General features: G+C 42.2%; 2 protein-coding genes across 2 annotated transcripts in view; one reads left to right on the top strand and one right to left on the bottom strand.

The window, feature by feature from the left end:
* Positions 1–201: 201 nt before the first annotated feature.
* LOC118385919 (AP-2 complex subunit sigma) lies at positions 202–6573 on the bottom strand. Its single transcript, XM_035773164.2, has 5 exons — positions 6405–6573; positions 5247–5396; positions 4784–4897; positions 2376–2435; positions 202–1723 (listed from the first exon to the last, which is right to left on the bottom strand). Exons 1-5 carry the CDS (start codon positions 6405–6407, stop codon positions 1622–1624), a joined length of 429 nt encoding a protein of 142 aa, XP_035629057.1. The 5' UTR covers positions 6408–6573; the 3' UTR covers positions 202–1621.
* A 7911-nt stretch (positions 6574–14484) lies between these two features.
* The window catches only part of LOC118385905 (rho GTPase-activating protein 35-like), a 90398-nt gene continuing 80834 nt past the window's right edge, over positions 14485–24048 (top strand). Inside the window, exon 1 of the mRNA XM_035773129.2 lies at positions 14485–15179. The gene's annotated coding sequence lies outside the window, so the exon portion shown is untranslated. The remainder of the gene's footprint in view (positions 15180–24048) is intronic.

Genomic DNA, 24048 nt, shown 5'->3' with positions numbered 1-24048 from the left:
AGTGCGTTTAATGTAGCTGAAGTGGATATATTGATTTTTTATAGTTCACTGGGAGGCTGCTAGAATGACCTCAGAGGGTGGATTCCAAAATGTGAAAGCTAGACTGGATTAATACCACTAGATGGCACTAATCACAAATTATACGTTTTCCAACTTCAGTACTTAAATTGAATGTTATTCAAACATTCACAGTATAAAAAGCACAGGTTAACATTTTTATTTAGTACTTTTTTTATATATACACTGACTGGGTAGTTTAGCAACAGGAGACCCCAACACATCTTTCAACAATCTCACACAGGACAGACAGGGGAAGCAGTACATCGCACTAAATCCAAAATAAGAAAAAGAAAAAGTTAAACCATAATAGTAACATGTGAAACCTGTGATGTGTTGGGGAGGTGCAAGACTGGACATGGTTACAATGAGGGACGAGATACAAGGCGGTGTTGTCACAGACCTACTCGACAACTGCCTCAGGTTTTGGTCATATCATTTGGCCTCCCTATTTATGTGGTACGAATGAGGTGACCAGGGAATATTAATGGGATTTCCCCCAATTCAGATCGGTGTATTAAAACACTGACAACGAGACAGGCAGGAGAAGCTGGGGAAAGGCCTGGAATAGACAATGGTTTCACACTATTATGCATAAGATACACTGTATATATGTACACCATACAAAACAAACTTCACAGTACTGCTTTACTTAAAATATATCACTGTATAATTTCCCTTAAAGTATTTGTGTGTGTTTAAAGTTGAACATATCTGGTTGGGACTATAACGAGCACCATTATGTGGAGTGGAGACGCATTGTCTGATATACAACCTGACATGATACTGACAGTTATTTAAGACCGGAGGACCACCTATGTAATATCACAGAGAGTAGATGCAACCCTGCACAGGTTGCCATTACCAGACCTCTCAACAGCACACTTAGAAAGTGCACTCCATTGAACTGTGAACCACCACGAGAGGTCAACGGCGTCGATGGGCATTTGTAGCGGTGGTTTAGTCACTCCTCAGCTCAAACTGATTCTCCCAGAGAAGACGGATATCACAGGCAGTTTTACAAGGTTTTTCTTATGCTTTTTAAATGTATTTTTTAGCTACTGTAGTGACACTGGGGTTGCCAGAACAGTGAAACCCATCCTCTCTCCACTAGTATAGGTTTGATGGCGGGATGTACAGGTGAATAACTGGCAACCTTAATATAACTGCCGTAAGTGCAGCCTCCAGCTGGAGACAGGGCATAGAGAGAACATTTATTTTCAGTGCTGCAAATATACTCATCCAGATGATTTTACTTGAACTGGTGGTAAAGAAATGAAATGATAAGGGCTGTATCTGCAGCACCAAAATACAGCCTTTCTGGGGCATAAGAGGTTGAAACGTTCTCATTGTTGCAGATCGAAATGTAATGCGTAGAGCTGAACCGATTCTGCATGACCAAAAACGATGTCTGTTCTATACCCTGCATTTCTATCTGAACGTTCTGTGAATAAGCCCCTGGTTTCTGTAAGGGGTGGAAGATGGCAAAATGAGAGGGGGTCCTTTCCAGAGTGACATTGATGGTGGGTGGGTGATGGACTGGTCAAGATGGCTGCCCTGTTGGCTACTCGAGGGACTGGAGCATTAGCAGCTGCTTGAGGACCTTGGTCTGGCTCGTCTCTCTGATCTCCCCCGCCAGGAACATCTCATCCACCACCGTGTACACCTGGGACAGAACACACAGGTTAGGTCAGAGGTCAGCCTACTGCACTGGTCAAATTCCCTGTGCGCACACAGCTTTTAAAAAAATCTAATAAAAACGGAAGTGTTGGGAGAACTGTATAGATCCTGCAGATTTATCTCCACCTCATTACGTAAATGGGTGTTTCTAACAGTGCGTAGGCCTTACTGCTGTGGCACTAGATCTAATAGAGAGGGGGTTGATGTTGAGGCAAGCTGTTTGCCATCATGTCACTTTCTGTTTTATTCGTGAATCCGAAGACATCACAGAGCGCAGCAACTTTTAGCGTGGGCTGCGCTTCTTTAAGGTTCAGCGAGTGGGCGAATATTCAGAAATGCCTTACGTAATTGACACGATAACTGCTTAAAGGGCAGTCATCAGAGGAGTCTTAATTGCTTAACATTTCTGGCAGAGGAAAACCAATCCCCACCAAATTGATGTGGATGAGCCTAGTTGACTGATTGTTGTAATTACGCATCACATCCTCGTTGCCATAGCACCTCCCCATTGCAATGAAAGAAAATAAATTAAAATGATATCTTTTCACCTCCCCCGGGTTTTTTCAGCTCCTTTCTGTTTTTCCTCTTAGCACAGAGTGTTTGTGGTTTTAAAAATCAACAACACTTTTTACTCTTACCTTGTAGAAGTTGAACACCAGGTCCAACTCGCACACGTTGTGGAAATACTCATTCAACACCTAAAGGGGGGAAAGACGACACGGGGGTCAGGTTTTGTTACATTAACTATTTAGTCTAATTCATAGCTAGGATACAGTGTAATCCATAGTACACGGCTGTGGTCTGAAGTAGTGCACTAGCCTATATAGGGAATCATTTAAGGGCCCGAGGAAGTCCAGCATTCCAGGTCGCGGTGCTCTTGAACCCGAGTGTCAGGAATCTCAGCTGTTTTCTTTCACAGGCCACATTCCGCCTGCCCCTTGGACAAGGAGCACAGTGTGATCTGTTCTGCCATTTCCCCTCGACCCCAAGAGGAAAGCCACTCAGGCAATGCTTTTTGGGAATATGAACGAACAGAGATTTGTCCTTCCCCCACTTTGATGTTTTGGCCTTACTTTTGCGTTGAGTCAGACTCTATATGAGGCGTATTACACTGGGTAAGAATGCATAGAAAATAGAGCCCCAGTCGAGGTGTCATAATACCCATAAGACCTAGAGGTCAGGGAAATGGTTCCAATTTTTCCACAGGGGAATTTAGAAATACTTAAAATTAGTGATGCACCGATATCCAATATTTTCCCTTGCAAAAAAAAAAACTATCCCGATGTTAAACATTTTATAATGCTTAAGGCCGCTAGTACAGTCAAATAATTCACACACACCGGTTTAAGGCACTGCATCTCAGTGCAAGAGGCGTCACTACAGTCCCTGGTTCAAATTCAAGCTGTATCACATCCGGCCGTGACAAAATTGGCCGAGCGTGGTCCGGTTTTGGCCGGGGGAAGCCATGATTGTAAATAAGAATTTGTTCTTAACCGACTTGCCTAGTCAAATAAAAAGGTTACACACACACAAGCTTGTTGACCAATCATGAACTGAATATGACTGCAAGTCACATAATAATTTAACACGTTCATACATTTTTTTTTACGTGGTTATTACACATTGATTACACTAACACCCGTATTTCATATGTCACAACGATTCATCGATACGTATGTTATGACGCTGGTCAAGTTGTCTCACGCACCGACAGTGCTGGTCATAAGAAAAGCTAGCTAGCTCATGGATGCAAAACGACAATCTGTTTCAGTAGCTAGCTAACTATATAGCTAGGTATCATCATCTAAAATAAGATTGGTCTTTTAATGAGGGTTATTTGATTGATGGTGGTCGGACCCATCTATGTGAAGCTAGCCACAAGGATTAGCCACAATAGTGGACTTTGGTTAGCCTTCAAAATAAAAGTATGTCATTGACAGTGATGCAAATGAATTACAAGTAGAGAATTATGCCATAATTGAATAGATCATGCTAAACAAGGTTGGAATGTTATATAAAATCAACAAAAGGCTATTAATCTCACTGGATGTATTATTCTTTAGAATTGCACAGGGGGCATACTTATTTCACTGTACAGCCTTACCGATGGATTGTTGATCAATGACATGGGGTATCAGTCTACTCAGTGACACCCAGAGAACATTAGCATCGTAGCTCTTATTGCAGGGACTCTAAAACAACTGAATTGAGCCACATTTATTGTCAACCTGTGTATTAAACACTATTCCCAAGGAAAAACAATACTGCGTTTCTAAAAATGGTGGGAAAACGATTGGAACTATTGCCCTGTTTGACTGCTAGGTTTTATGGGTATTATGACTCATATTGTGGTACTCTATAGGTGTGTTCGTAAATTTGCTCTGGCTATCTTCGCCGATTTCAGAGCACTCGCGTCTGAGTGTACCAGAGGGCAGAATAACTGATGAATATACGAACACTCGTTGAATATGGCCAGTGTCAGTAAACGTTGGCAAAAAAAGCATCATTAAATAATTGTTGCCAGCAGCACAGTTAGTCACTAACGCTCTGGATAACCAGCTCGGCTAGGGTGAGTAAAATGGTTAGAGTGGGGTGTTCTCTCATTTATGTCCGGAGGTAGCATGCTAGCCAACGTTAGCCAGTTAGCTTGGGTGCTTGACTGCCGTTGTGAGGTCAGAACGCTCAGGTCAACCCTACTCCCCGGCCACAGCGTCCAGTGTGCTTCCTGAACACTCCAAGAGCGAAACGCTCAGAATTTACAAACAGACAATCTGACAACGCTCCGAATTTAACGAACGCCTAAAGCGCACTCCTGCACTCCAGATTGAATTGATGAACACACCCTATATTCTAAAAGAGCTGTAGGAGCACATGGATACAATCATTTACCAATAAAACATGCTTAATCATTCAGCTATGAATGTGGAGATTTGATTAGCCCATATTCCTTCACATAACCTGCCAAAGAGTCATTGACATGAAACAGCTCCCACATTGTGTGTCATCGTAATAAACAGTCTACGGGTGAGTTAATGTGACGTTATACCTCCACAAAGTTGTGAATGCCCTCCAGGTATGCCAGGTTGTTGTCTGTCACATCCACACAGATGCAGAAGTACAGACCAGCATAGCGCCTATAGATGATCTTGAAGTTCCTGAACTGAAGACAAGACAGACAAGTGTCTCAATATGTGCTTTTCATTTGAGAATAATTAATAGCATATCGAATTCAACTTGGTTAACCAATTAGGGTTACAGTATGTCAGTGGAAAATATAGCCTATTATCCACCGCCTCTTCAGTGTCACAATGTGTGCTACGATTTAGGCCGTGTCATTGTAAAGCCAAGTAAACAGTATGCCAAATGCAGTTCCAGACCTTGAGTTACAGCCTTGCTAGAATGGCCAGATAGTGACCACGAATACAATTGCCAGAAACAAATAGCCTACATTCGGGCACACAAAGACTCCAACGCACGGACATGGCATCGAGTAGATCCTTCTGCCTTACCTCCACAAAGTTGGTGTGCTTGGCATCACGGACAGTCACCACAGCATGCACCTCCTCAATCAGCTTCTGTTTCTCGTCGTCATCAAACTGCATGTACCACTTGGCCAGTCGGGTCTTCCCTGCTCGGTTCTGAATAAGGATGAAGCGGATCTGTATGGCAGGAGCAGAGGGGAGGAGAGATAATGAAGAGTGAGAAATGCTCTGCAGTCTAGTACAGGGGCTCTCCAGCCCTGTTCCTGGAGAGCTACCCTCCTGTAGGTTTTTGCTCCAACCCCAGTTGTAACTAACTTTGTTCAGCTTATCAACCAGTGTGCTAGATTAGGGTTGAGTGAAAACCTGCAGGACTGTAGTTTTCCAAGAACAGGGTTGGAGAGCCCTGCTATAGTAACTTAGCTAGCTACATCACAACATAATGAACTCGGCATATAGCCAAGCTAGACTAGGCCTGAATGTAATGTAGCTATAGAACTTGATTTTCCCGTTCTTCTTGTCGGAGAGACAAAGTTCTACACACTTAATTTCTAATGTGAACATTAGGAAACAATGAACGCTCGCTAGCCTTGTCTTGAATATGGCTTCTCAGATCTAACTACGGGTAAGTAACGTTAAACGTTTCACTGTAAGGTCTACCTACACCTGTTGCATTCGGGGCATGTGCCATAACATTTTATTTGATTGATTCACTGTTCTCACCACTCATGCATCATCAGTTTCACCTATAACCTACAACTATAACAGACACCAATAACAGTTCATTTCTGAGCATGGATTGGTTAAGAGTGTGCTGACAGATTCGCATTCCTTTACAACACCTAACGTTAGCTAGTAATCTAACGTTAGCGAGCCACACCCTTCCAGGTCAAGATATATAGCTAGCTATGTTAACTAGCTAGGTGGCTAACTAGTCTAACGTTACTGACAAATGCAAGCCAGGCAGTTGCTTCGTAAAAAATAAAAATCTAGAGCCGGATGTATCTAATCGATTCATTTAGTTAGGTTTATTTAATTAGAATATATAACGATATCTAGCTAGCTATACTTTATAGGCTTCTCATACATTTCACAGGAGAGATTGACGACCGACATTGGCTAGCTAGCGGTTATGTTAACGTTAGAGCAAAGTAATTGGCCACAAAATGTACCCAATTGCAAACATACCATTGTCTTTTCTTTGAGTCAGTTGTTTTAAAACAAATAGAAATTCCCTTAGCCTGGTGACTTTTATTTGATTTTTCATAAATTCTCCAAATGACCAGAATTGTTTTGACGACCGATTGCCCGCTATCTTACCGAGCAGGATGTACAGGAAAAGCTAACGGCGCAAGGCATTGCGGGAAATTGAGTTTTATTCGACCAGTAAAATCGTTAGATTTAAAAGTTAAGGGAATTATATATCCCTACAAGAACCATCATGCACCCCTCTCCGGCTTATTGTGTCAACTGCAGATTCGTGAGGTCCAGTCACATGAATATTTGGCTCAGGTTTGGCCAATCGTTTTTTTTTTAAATCAGAAGGGGGAAGTGCAAATTTTGCAGTATAAATAATTTACAGGCACTTTGATTTATTGTAATTTACGGCACATTATATAACGGGTAAATCAGTTCCTGAATTCTGATAGGTTACCACCGTATTCCAGTCTGTGTCTATTCCACAAGTTAGCACCAGCTAAAACTGACTTTTAAATTGCCTATTTACTCTGTTCCATTTGACTGTGCGATCCACTACCTCATCAACCCAGTCAGATTATTTATGAATTTGATATCCACTATTAAAAGCATCTAGACATGATCTCACATTCCTTTTAGATTAACATTCGTTTTCAACAGGGGAGATTTGTATAAACCTTACAGTCTGTCTCCGACATTTGCAACACAGTAATGAACGTGTCGGGCAGCGTTTCTCAGCAGGCATCGTTTTTATGGATATAAACAACTAAAAAAGGTACAACTCAACGAAGTGCAGGTTGTTTGCAGTCTTTCAGGCTTCGGTTTGAAGTGATTGTGTTAGCTGTGTTGATGGCGAGCTCCTCTGAACAATAGTATCCTGACGATTGAGCACATTTCCACGCCTCATTCGCTCATTGTTATGGATGTATCCAAATAAATGTCACTAGAAAAAAACAGTTTAAACAAATGTGGCTACTTTGCTGCACTTTTTTGCCGTGACCGTAAATTACCCGTAGTTGGCTAGCTAGCAAGCAAAGGGTTAAGAACATTGCCAGCCAGTATGGCAATGGAACATTCAGAATGAACGACTGGGTCGTATCCATAGATGCAGAACAAAGAGAAGTCTTTGGCAACAGAACGAACGACCAGCCGGCTTGGGTAGCAACCCTCGATTTGTGTCGGGACTACATATTGTGGAAGGATTAAATAGTATGAATAAATTTGTCACAATAACGTTCATGGAAATATTGCAATCGTTATTTCAATATGTTGGTAAACCCCTTTGTATTATGTTTGGTAACAACTTTGTATAAAAGTAATAATGCCCTCGAAGCCAGTGTATTGGCACGTTTGCCGGTCCGAGACAAAGTCAATTCAGATGTATTTATAAAGCCCTTCTTACATCAGCTGATGTCAAAGTGCTGTACAGAAACCCATCCTAAAATCCCAAACAGCAAACAATGCAGGTGTAGAAGCACGGTGGCTTGGAAAAACTCCCTAGAAAGGGAAGTCTAGGGCCTAACAACACCCGTGCCAATATATCCTCCAAATACCGGTTTCTCCGGCATGATCACTTAGGGTGTGTTCCTAAATTCAATCTGGAGTGCCAGAGTGTTTTCTGGGTGTTCGTAATTTCGGGGTGTTCAGAGCGCACACTGGACGAACAGGTCGAAGAGTAGGGTTGAACCGAGCGTTCTGACCTCACAACGACCCAAGCTAAATGTCTAGACACAAACGAGAGAACACCGCACTATTATTCGCCCCAACTGGTTAGGCTGTTTTCATGTTATCCAGAGTGTTGGTGACTAACTGTGCTGCTGGCAACAATTGAATTACGATTTTTTTTATTGCTTGACGTTTACTGACACCGGCCATTTTCAACTGGTGTTGAGCGTTCCTAAATTCATCAATAATTCTGCGCTCTGGCACACAGACGAGAGCGCCTTGAAATGAGAGTAGATAGCCAGAGTGAATTTACGAATGCACCCTTAATACATTTAGTTGACATCACTTTAAGTATGTTGATAAAGTATCACTTCAAGCTAAATGGGGGCTCTCGAGTGGCGCAGCTGTCTAAGGCACTGCATCTCAGTGCAAGAGGCGTCACTACAGTCTCTGGTTCGAATCCAGGCTGAATCACATCCAGCGGTGATTGGGACGCAAAATTATCCCGGCATCGTCCAGGTTTGGTCAGGGTAAATAAGAATTTGTTCTGAACTGACTTGCCTAGATAAAAAAAAGTTTTGTGAGTTGATTTATCTATCCTATGAGGAATCCAATTATCTAAAACAAAAATGGATAAATGTAATATAGGCTACCACTGTGCTTGATTTTGAACAAATTCTTATTTACAATGACGGCCTACCAAAAGGCCTCCTACAGGGTCTGGGATAAATAAAAATAAAAATATATATGATCAAATAATTGTATATATGAAGTTTACATACACTTCGGTTGGAGTCATTAAAACTCTTTTTTTCAACCACCACAAATGTCTTGTTAACAAACTATAGTTTTGGCAAGTCAGTTAGGACATCTACTTTGTGCATGACACAAGTAATTTTTCCAACAGTTGTTTATAGACAGATTATTTCACTTATAATTCCAGTGGGTCAGAAGTTTATGTTGACTGTGCCATTAAACAGCTCGGAAAATTCCAAAAAATTATGTCATGGCTTTAGAAGCTTCTGATAGGCTAATTGACATCATTTGAGTCAATTGGAGGTGTACCTGTGGATGTATTTCAAGGCCTACCTTCAAACTCAGTGCCTCTTTGCTTGACATCATGGGAAAATCAAAAGCAATCAGCCAAGACCTCAGAAAAAGAATTGTAGACCTCCACAAGTCTGATTCATCATTGGGAGATATTTTCAAATGCTTGAAGGTACCACGTTCATCTGTACAAACAATAGTATGCAAGTATAAACACCATGGGACCACACAGCCGTAATAGCGCTCAGGAAGGAAACTTGTTCTTTCTCCTAGAGATGAATGCACTTTGGTGTGAAAAGTGCAAATCAATCCCAGAACAACAGCAAAGGACCTTGCGAAGATACTGGAGGAAACGGGTACAAATGGTATCTATATCCACAGTAAAACGAGTCCTCTATCGACATAACCTGTGAGGCCGCTCAGCAAGGAAGAAGCACTTGATCCAACATCGTCATAAAAAAAGCCAGACTACAGTTGCAACTGCACATGGGGACAAAGATCATACTTTTAGGAGAAATGTCCTCTGGTCTGATGAAATAAAAATAGAACTGTCTGGCCATAATGACCATCGTTATGTTTGGAGGAAAAAGGGGAATGCTTGCAAGCTGAAGATCACCATCCCAACCGTGAAGCACGGGGGTGGCAGCATCATGTTGTGGGGGCGCTTTGCTGCAGGAGGAACTGGTGCACTTCACAAAATAGATGGCATCATGAGGAGAGAAATGATGTGGATATATTGAAGCAACATCTCAAGACATCAGTCAGGAAGTTAAAGCTTGGTCTTCCAAATGGACATTGACCCCAAGCATACTTCCAAAGTTGTGGCAAAATGGCTTAAGGGCAACAAAGTCAAGGTAATGGGGTGGCCATCACACAGCCCTGACCTCAATTCTATATTAAATTTGTGGGCAGAACTGAAAGTGTGTGTGAGCAAGGAGGCCTACAAACCTGACTCAGTTACACCAGTTCTGTCAGGAGGATTGAGCCAAAATTAGGCCAACTTATTGTGGGAAGCTTGTGGAAGGTGACCCAAAACATTTGACCCAAGTTAAACAATTTAAAGGCAATGCTACCAAATACTAATTGAGTGTATGTAAACTTCTGACCCACTGGGAATGTGATGAAATAAATAAAAGCTGAAATAAGTCATTCTCTACTATTATTTTGACATTTCACATTCTTAAAATAAAGTGGTGATCCTAACTGATCCTTAGACAGGGAGTTTTTTTCTAGGATTAAATGTCAGGAATTGTGAAAAACTGAGTTTAATGTCTTTGGCTAAGTTGTATGTAAACTTCCGACTTCAACTGTATGTAAGCACAAACACACATCACAACGAGAGACAACACTACATAAAGAGACCTGAGACAACCACATAGCAAGGCAGCAACACATGACAACACAACATGGCAGCAGCACAAAACATGGTACAAACATTATTGTGCACAGACAACAGCACAAAGGGCAAGAAGGTAGAGACGACAATATATCAAGCAAAGCAGCCACAACTGTGCAAGCGTGTCCATGATAGAGTCTTTGAATGAAGAGATTGAGATAATTGTCCAGTTTGAGTGTTTGTTGCCGCTCGTTCCAGTTGCTGGATGCAGCAAACCTAAAATACGAGCGACCCAGGGATGTGTGTGCTTTGGGGACATTTAACATAATGTGACTGGCAGAACGGGTGTTGTATGAGGATGAGGGCTTCAGTAAGTGTCTCAGATAGGGTGGAGTGAGGTCTAAGAGGGTTTTATAAATAAGCATCAACCATTGGGTCTTGCGACGAGTATACAGAGATGACCAGTTTACCGAGGAGTTCTCTGTAATCTAGCATGGGTAGGATGGTCATCTGAATCAGGGTTCGTTTGGCAACTGGGGTGAAAGAGGAGTGATTTACAGTAGAGGAAACCAAGTCTAGATTTGACTTTAGTCTGCAGCTTTGATGTGTGCTGAGAGCAGGACAGTGTACTGTCTAGCCATACTCCCTAATCAAGATGTCTCATATCATTTTGACCTATTCCATTATCATTGATTTCTGTTGACCATATTAAATCCCAGAGGAAAGAAACCATAATACTTTTACATTTTTCCACAGTCCAAATGAAACATCCATGACAAACTCTCCGACATCATGCCTTCAACCACAAGGCCTATTTGCAGGGTGTAACATAGGCCATTATACAGGAAGACTGGGGCATAACCCTAAATCTCAGCAAAAACAACAAAACACACGTTGTCTTTCACAGCCTGTGACTTCCACACCAAAGGCAAGGAATACACTTTTGTTCCCAATCCCACACCAAGCAGTAACAGAAAGGAGAGTCTGACATTTATGTTACATCCCTTTGGCTGTCTTCTGCAAAATCACGGCCCCTGGGTTTGTTAACTGGTCTGGTGGGTAGCCGATCCGCTGCAGAACATTGTCCAGACAGCTTGGACAGCTCCTCTGTGCTGTGCTGTGCATTAGGCCGGGGAGGCCGAAGGGGGAGGGCGGTGATTGTCAGGGATTGCACAACTGTGAGTGGGAGGAATGTGCGTGCCCCTGGGACCCAGAAATATTTCAGCTGCAGAGCGAGTTGAGATGGGATAGGGAGAGTAAAGGGGAAACCAAGTAGAAAACAGGGCAGCTTCTCTCTCTCGTTAGGCTGCTTTGCTGTCTTGTTTTCCAATAGGTTTTCCAAGGCTGTTGTGGCTTGAAATGAATAGGAGCAGATGAAACAGTTCAGAGCATTTCCTCAATTTATACTCTGGTTAAAAACCAAACATCGTTCAGAAAGGTCTTGGTCAGAGAGATCGGTATAGTTGGGCCAGCTTGTCGCAGTGAGTGTCCCAGCAGTAGTTCAGTGGTGAAGGAGAAAATGAAAAAACGGGGACAAATTAGGAATGGCACTTTGACCCCTGCTAGTCTTGCTCGGTGTGACTGGGGTCGTGCAAATATTGCCGTGAACTCACTGACTAATATGATTGGACAGCAAGCGGCTTGTTGACTCGGAATGCTGTACTTTCAACTTTGTTTAAATGGAGGATGTTCACCTAAAACATTTAAAATACACAGATCAAGAGTCACTGTTAGTATGTGGACTGTTTTAGGATATTTAGCAAAGTAATTATGATAAAATGTTCAGCCAATAAAGAAAGTTATCCAACACCCAAATGAATACATAACGATCAGTTAGTCACAGCCGGATTTGGATGTGTGTGTGTGTGTGTGTGTGTGTGTGTGGGTGGGTGTGTGTGTGTGTGTGTGGGGGTGGGTGGGTGGGTGTGTGTGTGTGTGCGTGCGTGTGTGCGTGTGTGTGTGAGAGAGAGAGAAACAGGGACAGATTCAATGCATAACAAAGTCCCCAAGCCAATAAACATCGTTTTGAGTTGTAGAACAAAAGCTGAAGAACATAAGCCATCCAGGTACCTTCCACAGGTGCAGGAGTTGTAGGCAAACTCATGGAAAACAGAAAGGAAAATTCCGTTCGCTGCTGCTCATGCTCCCAGGTGATATTTATTTACAACGTTTCCACCCTTAGGTCTTCATCAGGCATAGTAGAACAACAATCATATTTAGTCGTGTACTCTTGGGGAAGGCCATAGTATTTAAGCTGACGTGTTATAATCAGGACGACTGGTGAAAAAGTTCTTCTCAGCCATTGGCATGAAAAAGTTTACATTTACATTTAAGTCATTTACAATTTATCAGTTACAAATTGATTCACCTTATGACATCAGTGGAACATCCACTTTACAATAGGCATCTAAATCTTTTAAGAGTAAGATTAAAGAGGAGGTGTCTCCGGAATATTGACTCCGCTGTCCTGGCGTCGTGAGGGAGTGTGTTCCACCATTGGGGAGCCAGAGGACCGGGAATAACCTTGTTGAGTTTATAGATTTTCTGAATGGCTAAATAATAATATTCTCTTTCCCATTCTCCCTGTGTGCTGGATCAGATAAATGATTAGTTAATGTTGGGAAGTAAGATTTGTAAATGATTTATGCACGGAAGTCAGTGAAGCTAGTAAAGTTAGACATCCGTTGCATTTTATGTCAAATACATCAAATGCAATACAAGTATGCTATTTAACGGAGTACTTTCGTGGTGAATGCATAACTGACATGATACTGTGAAAATGGGTTATATCTATAATTGACGAACATGGATACATGTGTTCCACTGCAAAAGTTGGGGTTAATTCTTGGAGATTTATTAAAATTGCACAGACATTTTTTTTTTTTTAAATACAAATTTTGCTGGAAGTGTTTTTCCAGTTCTTGCAAGTTGCATCTAATTTCTTGTCCTAAATGGCATTGACCTCATTTCCTAATTATTCTATCAATTAAAGGCATGTGCAGTTAATGGGGCAATCAGCAGTTGAAACAATAACAAAGGTTTTTCCCCCGAAACCCTGTTTTTAGCCAAAGCTGAGGGATGAGGCTGGGGAAATGTAACCACTCTACAATTCATAGACAGAGCTGTGGATGCAAGGGCCAACTGTCCATGATATCAAAATTATACACTGAGTATAGCCAACATTAAGAACACCTTCCTAATATTGAGTTTCACACTCCCCTTTTCCAAAGAACAGCCTTCATTCATCAGGAATTAACTCTACAAGGTGTGGAAAGCATTCCACAGGGATGCTGGTCCACCTTGACTTTAATGCTTCCCACAGTTGTGTCAAGTTGGCTGGATGTCCTTTGGGTCGTGGACCATTTTTGATACACATGGGAAACTGTTGAGCGTGAAAAACCCAGAAGCATTGCAGTTCTTGACACAAACCGGTGTGCCTGGCACCAACTAACATACCCCATTCAAAGGCACTTACATATTTCCATCCTCTCTGAATGGCACACATACACAATCCAGGTATCAGTTATTTCAGGGTTTTTAAATATCCTTTAACCTGTCTCCTCCCCTTCATCTACACTGGTTTGAAGTGGATTTAACAAGTGACATCAATACGGGATCATAGCTTTCACCTGATCATGTCAAGGAAAGAGCAGGTATTCTTAATGTTTTGTATACTTGGTGTAATTTGACCACGTTTTGTGAGTTATAGTGTTTTACATGTACTTTGTTTACAAACATTGTAGTATAACAAGCTTATATTTTGTATCCTGATGGGGTCTGACAGTTAAACTGAGCTCCTGAGGCATTTATATATATATATATATATATAAAAGCTAAATTCTTCAAGAATCAATTGGTATATCCAAAAATGGATGTAGAAAATGCAGATTGCCCCCTTTAATTAAAAAAAAGTATATTATTAATACAGCAAAAAATGAAAACGAATTATGATGACTCACTAATTATTAGGAGAATATAAGCAATTATTGTATTTAGGAACATAATGAGCGTGTTGTAATTGTGTCCATGCGCCACTGGGCGAGACTACAGCTCTCTCTCTATCCTCTCGGAATAGGACGGAGGAGGAGAGGCTATATTCGGGAGAAGGGCCGGGCCGCCATTATTGGGAAGCTGAAAAAAATACACTTTACACACGGTCATACATTTGGGCAGTCTGTGAAGCGATACTCATGGGAAACACAACATTTAGGGTTGTAATTATCAATTGAGCACTGCGCATCAACTAACACCGCATACGATGTGTACGCGTATGGGCATATCTGTATATTGGACACAACAAAGGAAATGACAATTGGTCAAAACAACGTGGTGAACCAAGAGGCAAAACACAACGACTCAAGTCTTTTCAACGCCCCTCTTTCCTAACGCGAACATCCAGGGGACAAGAAATTGAAGTTCTATTGCCTTTTTCGAGATAATTTAGGTGTTTTGTGTCAAAAGGCATGAAGAGGAACTCCCACATGCAGATGGCACCGAAAAGTTAATAGGCTACTTGTGAAAATGGAGTCTTGATTTCAGGGTAAAAAAAAATATACCGAGTGTTCAAAAGGGGAATGTCGATATTTATGTGACTGATCGAGGAGTAGAATTTCCTCTTTGTTAAATTCTCGAGGCGTTTGGAAGTGCTGTTTTTGCGAGTTGCGAAGGAGAACGTTGGAGAGAAAGGAGTGAACGAGAGAAGAGGGAGGAATGCTATGGTATGTACCAGTTCATTTAGCCAATGTTTTATTTGGTTAAACGGTTCAAAAATGAAATCAATTTACGTTAACTGACTATGATGGTGTGGTGTGGCAAGGAAAACAATGTTCCGTATAACAGTTGTTTTCCAGGTTTAAATGGGTAGTTGGGAGTGAAGTGGGGGTAATAAGTGAATCTCGTTCAGACAAGGAAAAAATGTGTAGCAAACGGGTTTGCAATCTTTCTGTGTGGACTGGGGCTTGGTCAGGCCAGGCCAAGCTCTTCTGGGAGAATTAACCCTCTTGCGTAAAATACATCTCTAATCTTAATTAATGTGCCCAATAAGTGTACTTTTAGAATATATCATTATCAAAGCGTTTTTCATCTGTGCCAATTACTGGCAGTGTTCTATTGTTTTTCATTCATTTGTTCACAATTACATGTGACTGGACAGAAGGTAGCATTCATTGGCGAAAATGTCTAAAGCAATTTGGAAATATAGTGTCCCCATGCCATGCGTAATAGCCCTATGTTGTGGGCCGAGAAAGTTTAATGTTTTTTTGACGAATAACAAATAAAACCAGGTCTTATGGTTGGCTACGTTACATCACCTAACGATCTGTCATTTCCCCTCTATTCAGGGAGAATTTTGCACTAGTATCGGTCAAGGCCCATGTCAAAAGAGTTAAGACGCATAATATTCGTTAGGTACTGCGTAATAGGTTATAGGCTAGACTATCCTATCGCCATTTCGACATTTTATTTACATGGCAGTTAGTCTTATTTCAAAGCTTCCGGCATAATGCCAATAGGCCCATAGTATCCCACTAGTAAGGGGCGGCTGGAGTGCAAGGCATGTTTTTAATCCGTCACCATGTTTTGATATTTGTTTCCTACAGAAACTGAACGGTTTCGGGAGGACGTTTTTATGGCCTACCCATCGAAGTGTTATGACCTATTTTAATCAAGTCTACATTTTCCAATTCTATCAAGTTGCATGTCTCGAGTTCGTGCGTTTTCTGTTTTCAGTGAACATTAATTTTGAACTTCAAAATGGAATATAGACTGCGCACCATACCCATCATCGTTTGTGATGCAAGTGTCTTACAAAAGCAAGTATTTCGTCCAATAATGTAACTACACAGATAGGATGACATGTCCCTTAATAAATAGGCATTCATTTGTGCTTGCGCTGAGAATGAGTGAAGTCCGCATTGTGGCCACTCCTATGTTGGAGTGCGTGTGGTATCGTGTACTACGCTATCAAACATCGCTCAGCGCATGGAGCAGTGAATTTGTCAACTGTTTCCTCTACGGGTGTAAAGGCTCTCTGACATATTGACAAACAGCCACGGTTTGCCTTTCCTGTTCTCCACTCTGTCAATTGTCACTGTTGTATTTATGTCTGCCAGTTATCACGTTCGAGACGGTCTTGTAGTTAGACACACGTCTAGTCTTTCACACATTTTGGTGAATTGTAGGCTATTCGGGCCTATAGATTTTTCTGTTTTTTTTTTAAACCAATCTCTTTGCATTCAGAGGTCCGAGTTAAGTCGGACTGTTTTGTAGTTCTTCAGCCATGTTTTGTTAATATGGGATTTCATTCGTTTTGTTTCGAGGAATAGTCAGATGGCTATGTAACATTATACAGGCCTGCGCAATAGAGGAATTTGGTGACCACAGACAATTGAGTTGAAATTAGCCCGTTCCTCGGCTAAGGTCAAGTAGTCCAAAGTTTATCGAACTACGACGTGTGTGTTTGAGTTTGCCCTTTGGAGAGGAGAGTTATTTGCACTGCTATAAAACAAAAACAAATCCTGATCAAAAGAGAGGCTGTGGTTGACAAATCAATCAGTGGAGGCGGATGGGAGGAGCTATAGGAGGATTTGCTCATTGTAATGAATGGATTGCATAGCACATATCAACCATTGAAACCACATGCTTGACTTGTTCCGTTTCAATGAGCCCATCCTCCTATAGCTCCTCCCACCAGCTTCCTCACAGCCTACCTATTTCTTATCATTCGGCGATTTATTATTATATACTTTTTTAAATAGGCCTATTGAAGTACTGTATTAGTCATTTTACACAGCAAGTATGACAACACCATTATGGAGTTGTTGGCATGGGTGTCAAGAACTTTCCTAATATGATCACCCCCCCCCACACACACACACACACACATTTACACTATAGCCTCTCGACTTCCTAGTACTTCCAGTCCGTTTGAGTAATGAATTGGTAGGCTCCCTTGTCAGATAGTAGGATCTGAGTTGACCTCCCACCACCCGGGGTCTGTGATATGGAGCGCCTGCTAAGAAAGGAATGCTGGAAGGGTTTGACCTGCTCTGTGCTGGGGGCCCGTAGTGGAGTCCGAGCAGGAATAATAATTCTAATAGATTTATTTTGTATAGTGCTTTTCATTAAAAACAAGATTCTCAGTCTCCGGATGGATGGATGGTGGGAGGGATTAAGCTCTCATTCCTCCCTCTGTGTGAAGAGGAGCAGTTTTGGTTTTATTTGAGGGAGAGAAAGTTTTAGAGGTCAGAGGAGGAACCACAGTGCCTTCAGAAAGTATTCACACCCATTGACTTTTTCCTACATTTTGTTGTTACAGCCTACATTTAAAATGGATTCAATTTAGATTGTATCACTGTCCAAAACAAAATACCCCATAATGTCAAGGTGTAATTTTGAGTCAATAAGCATTCAACCCCTTTGTTATGGCAAGCCTAAAAACGTTCAGGAGTAAAAGTGTCCTTAACAAGTCACATAAGTTGCATGAACTCACTCTTTGTGCAATAACTGTGATTTTTGAATGACTACCTTGTCTCCGTACCTCACAAATATAATTATCTGTAAGGTCATTGCCTGGTTAAGTAAAACATTTACGTGAATTTCAAACAAATATTCAACCAAAAAGACCAGGGAGGTTTTCCAATGACTCACAAAGAAGGGCACCTATTGGTAGATGGGTAAAAATAAATAAAAAGCTGACATTGAATTTCCCTTTGAGCGTGGTGAAGTTATTAGTTACACTTTGGATGGTATATCAATAGACCCAGTCACTACAAAGATACAGGCGTCCTTCCTAACTCGGTTGCCGAAGGAGAACGCTCAGGATTTTCACCATGAGGCCAATGCTGACTTTAAAACAGTTGCAGAGTTTAATGGCTGTGATGGGAGACAACTGAGGATGGATCAACAAACATTGTAGTTACTCCACAATACTAACCTTAATGACAGAGTGAAAAGAAGGAACCATGTACAGAATAAAAAAATGGTTGTATAGCAATGATCAACAACCAATTTGACAGAGCTTAGAAAATGGTCCAATCCAGGTGTGCAAAAAGCTCTTAGATTTACCCAGAGAGACTCACAGCTGTAATCGCTGCCAAAGGTGATTCTAACATGTATTGACTCAGGGGTGTGAATACTTATGTAAATTAGATATTTGTGTATTTCATTTTCAATACATTTGTAAAAATGTCTAAAAACATGTTTTTACTTTGTTATTGGGTATTTTGTGTACATGGGTGAGGAAACAATTTAATCATTTTTTAAAATTCAGGCTGTAACACAAAATGTGGAATAAGTCAAGGTGTATGAATACTTTCTGAAGGCACTGTAGCAGGCTCTCAACACTGCATCATTGGTCATGCCAGAGTTGTATATGTGGATTTCACTTCCTCCTTGAGGCAAATTCCAAAACCTGCTCCAGACAGGAGAGTAAAGGTGGACGTGTAGAATAATATTCTGCTGTGTTGGTCTACGATGGCCTGCTATATCGGAAAATGGATGACTGAACATTTTCCTCGATCTCAATAAACCTCATAGGAAAGACTCACTGGACACTACACAAACCCATGTGTCAGACTCATGCAAACACCACCAATAGCATGGAGCTGCTATATGGTAATACTCTAAATACTTTACCCGTATTTCAATTCTACATTCTATCCAGTTATCGATCTACTCTTCTGAGGAAGGGTCACAGGCTACATTATCCCCGGGAATTGAACTGCACTCTTTTGGCTAGTTGCTCTTCCACTGAACCGATCACAAACCCGCTTTTGGTTTTGCCACTCAGCTAGCCTGGCTCTCTGCTCCCAGGTAACGTATTAGCAGTCAGTACTTCCTGGTCTCCGCCTGATTGGGCCCTTTGCGGCACAGACACACCTCACCAGGAAGCCGCGTCCCTCACAAACAGCGGTACCATTTGCTCGAGCAGCAGGCCCCTCCGCTCTCCTGTACCCGCTCGCCATTGCCCCTCCCTGGGCCGCAGGTTGTGCCGCGAGTCCTTGGTCCGCCTCCTCGTCCACACACAGCGGAGGGCCCAGGCCATGTCATAGACATCAAGTCCTGGGACGTACTGATTTGGGTCGATACAGACGGTGATAAAAAAAGTTCTACGGGGGCCTCGTCACACGTGTCAGGGGAGAGGAGCACCAGAGGTCTTCAGCTTCTCTAGGAGCAAGGGCACCTCTCCACCTTTCGCCATCGTCCTGTTTATTAGCAGGTCCTGACCATCACAATACACCTGTAAAAGCTGTTCAAGGCTTATACTATACATGCTGTAAATAACGAGGTCCACTCGTTCTGAGGCCTCATTTCCCCATCTGCTAGCCCATACAGCCATGCACGTTCAGTCCCTTTGGTTCTGACAATAACCAATCAACGGGTCTAACATCTATTGTCCAGCCTTCGGTAAAGACTAACATCATGTAGTGTTCGGATCACAATTTGGCTATAAGCAAAATCAATGCACACAATTCATGTATTGTGAAATCTGTTGTAAAACGTATTTTACGGTTTAAAAAAAGTGTATTATAAGGTATACTGCCTTAATTTTTGCTGGACCCCCAGGAAGAGTAGCTGCTGCCAATGTATGGGAATGCATAATAAATACAAATATTGGCCACTAAAACCCTTAAATCTATCCAACAGTAACCATGCCACATCTCATTAAGTGACGATGAAACACTGGTTTCTCAAACCACCTTGCCTCTGAACGAAATTTTCACCTGTTCATTCACAGATCTCACATTCCCGCCAGCCTAGGGAGACGTCATATTTCGTGGGAATGTTTCACAGAGCGAGAGCTGTTAAATCGTCCCTGTGTCTTACTAGGAAAAGTGATGTTGAAAAGTTTGATTGAAAGTGGAAGCCAGTGTTTTGATAGGAGAGCTAATTATAGACAGCAGCTATAGAATTTGTTGGCTAGATTACAGTGGCTCGCTTCTGAATGGCTGCCTTGTTTGAGACCCGAGTATAAGGCAGGGGAACGGCAATAAGAGACCATTTTTATCTGAACCATTAGAAAGTGTGCATGTGTTGAATTGCTGATTTTTATGGATGACGATAGCTTGTTTACAAAGGACTCCAGGTTCTTGTGCTGGTCCAAAGTCAGTTTGTTCTGTTGCCTTTGAGTGGTCAAGGCCAGAGTTGGGGAAGGGAACAACTGATTCCATTGCAGCAGAGGGGAACATATCAAGGTTTTATGGGCTTGAACAATAACTAGTCCTGTCCTGCAGAAGCCTATATACGCAATGTTTCCTAGAAATCCTTGTACTCCCATAAGCCTGTAAAATATTTCACAGGACACCAATGAGAAAGTGGATGCAATGTCTCCTCTTATCGATCACAAATCCCCACCCCTCCCTGAATTGCAAAGATGGTACATACCAACGGTACAAATACTGCTATTGGAGCGCTCCAGTGAAAGGTATGGGTGAGCTGTTGTGTGAATAGGGGTTATCAGCCTTTGTGAGGGCAGTTTGAATTGCCCGCCATGTCCTGGGTGACAAAAGGGGGCCATGATGTTTAGATGAATGGTGACCATGGAGATGGAGGCCCAGGATGTGGGCCACTGTTCGCTGCAGTGCTCCTCGAGACAAGATACAATTGCAAGAGGGAGAAAGGGGAATGAAGGAGATTAGAAACGAGAGCAAGAGAAAAAGGAGTGATGGAACGGGGGAAGAATGCAGGATTTAGTCAACAAGGAAAGAGAACCGAAAGGAGTAAAAAGCGAGGGAATGAGACTCGGAGCGAGGGGGGGGGAAGTGACTGACAGAGAGATGCACATTTAGTGAGCTGTTCCAATGATGTAAGACACAGTTGTCCCTTTAGGCTGTGTTCCTGGTATGTGCCCCCTCAGTTCTGTGCCAAGGGATCAGCAATCAATGGCAACCGTCAGTAACCCTGCTGTCTGGCTATTGGCCACAGGGGATTACTCAGCACATTCAGCCGAGGCTATGAGTAATGCTGGCGACTAAGATGAGGGCTCTGAACTACAATGGGCAGGACCAGAGATGCAGACATCCAATGGGAGTTCTCTAACGTCTCTTTTCCGAAGCATTCTTTGGCCCGATTGACAGCAAATCTGTGGTTGTGAGCGACTGAGCCAGCTGTTTTATCTGGGGCACTTTGTTTCTGAGAGGCTAGAGACCCACAGGAGCACAGTGGAGTGCGAGATCAGGAGAAGAGCTCTCGGCGCATTCCACCCACACGGAGTTAGGCAGGCTAACCCGGAGCACGTGTGTGTGTACCTGCATGTGCTTAAAAGATCTTATTAAAAAATAATATCGCTCCAATATATTTATTACATATTTTAAAATCTGGTTTGAGTTGTTTAAGTTTACACTGAAAACATTTGACCATCCCACCGCTGCAAAATGAATATAGGGGAAACACTGGAATAGGACTTTTGGGTGTGGAATTGGGCCTCCTTTTCTGAGATTTAGTACAATCAACGGGGGATCGGTCCCATGTGCTTTCTGAGTTTGGGGAGACCTGCTTTGGAGTAGATCCCGAGTCAATAGAAATCCATAGACCCTTCTAGAACATGACCTTAACTGAGGTTTAATTTGTATTATCTGTTCCCAGCATCTGAGGGGATTCCAGGTTCTCTTATGTGCTGTCACCGCAGGAAGCGTTGTCTTTTATTCTAACTGTCTGGTACGTCGCTACACCTGCAGCACAGAGAGAGCGCGCTGTTCCACTTCCACCATATTCTAATTAAAGGTGACAGGTTTAATCACCTACTGATAAGCTGCCAGGAGAGGAGGGAAAAGAGCCCACAGATGACTAGAGGCCTTAAACAGCCACTCTTCTGAGCGTAGCTCTTTCTTTCGATCGCTCTCTCTCTCTCCCGCCCCCACCTGTCTCCCTCCAGCACTCCGCATCTCTTCGTAGAATCGTGGTGCTACATTAGTGTCAGCAGTGGTTCAAGACAGTGGAAGGGCACCACCTTGTCACAAGGCGTTAGTGTGGGATGCCATTTCGGGAGTTCTCATGACCAGTATGTTGCCCTTTACCACTTCCCCATTGGCCCAGGCAGACTGGAAGGTGAGGGGCACACACAGGTTTCATATCAAACCAAGTTTGACTTTGTGTTTTATGTTGAAGGTCATTTCCATGTAAAATGACCCATGAGCACCAACGTGAAGTTTTATAGGAGCATGTCAAATGAAAGCAGTCTTTTTGGGGAAATAAAGGCCTAGATATGTTTTTCCATCGAAAAAATGTGATATAAGCAAAGGCTTTGATTTCTGGTCTCACAGATAGGAGGCGCGGGGGTCTTAAAACATACTAGTAAAAATTGTGTGCCGCCCTGTGGGACTCCCGATCATGGCCAGATGTGACACAGCCTGGGATCAAACCCGGGTCTGTAGTGACACCTCTAGCACTGCGATGCAGTGCCTTAGACCACAGCGCCACTCGGGAGGCCCTTCCACAAGTTAAGAAACTTTGCTTAGTTGAAGAAATATTGTCTTAAGGTTAGCTTGTTAACTGAACAAGGCAGACACACACACACACACACACACTTCATATGAAACGAATGGGCTGGTAAGTGCAGCACAATGCACACTACACTTAATCAAAGACCGTACATGTGAAGATGGGCAGAAACTGTTTCTCCAATAGAAATCCCAATCACACTTGTAGGCGACGTCATGGCTTGTCACTTTCATGAGGTTGGAGTAATAACATGCTCAGCTACTTAAAAATATTGTCTCGAATCTAGATTGTGCCTTTAGATATAGAGAGAAATTCTTCCCTAGTTGTTAATTTTCACTTCACTCATTGACTTCACAAACCCCGGCCTGGCCTGATTGGTCTGTTACACAAGTTTTACCGGAAGTCCCACAATGTTGAGCCTCTGGGTTTAGAAACTATATGACTTACTGTTGCCAGCTTGGTAAAGCAATATCTTGCAAGATTATTTGAAATACTTAAATTCACTCTCCATTATCCCACACTGCCACTGCCAGTTTGCTTGCTAGTTAACATTCGCTTAACCGTTCGCGTTACCATTTACCAGTAACAAAACCTAGTTAGCTAGCTTCACTGGTGCTCAGCAGCTGCTTCATTAAATTAATCCATTGAGATTTAATTATAATGTTGCTAGCTACACTAGTTATCTTGTTGTGGCCATCTGGCTAGTATCATGGGCGGAGGTGCTGGGTATCTATCGGCAATCAGATTTCTCTTGTGTCTGATAGGGCTGGGCGGTATACCGTATTTTCCAATATACCAGTATTGCTGCATGGACTAGTTGGGGTTTGTACTTGAAAGCTTGCGTTGTTAAATGTGATACGTCCCGCTTAAGTCTTGTTAGCCACTAATGCTAGTCGCTAGCTAATTAAATGTACTGAGTCAGAGCAAATGTAATTAGTGATACAGCCTGATAATACCAGTGACTGTGTAGACCTAAAACACTTTATTACGTTTGTAAAGTTCTATTCATTATACAAGAATAATCTCAAAGGGCATAACATCGAAAAATCGTTTTAAAAAAACAAAGCAAATATATCTGACCACAACATGGAAGAAACAAAGTCAAGGAGGAAGGTTAGGCCAGCCTATGGAGATGAGTCTTAAAGTGGA

The sequence above is a fragment of the Oncorhynchus keta genome, chromosome 1 (genome assembly GCF_023373465.1).
Source record: "Oncorhynchus keta strain PuntledgeMale-10-30-2019 chromosome 1, Oket_V2, whole genome shotgun sequence".
In the NCBI taxonomy this organism is placed as follows: domain Eukaryota; kingdom Metazoa; phylum Chordata; class Actinopteri; order Salmoniformes; family Salmonidae; genus Oncorhynchus; species Oncorhynchus keta.
This window is presented reverse-complemented; position numbering and strand designations above follow the sequence as displayed.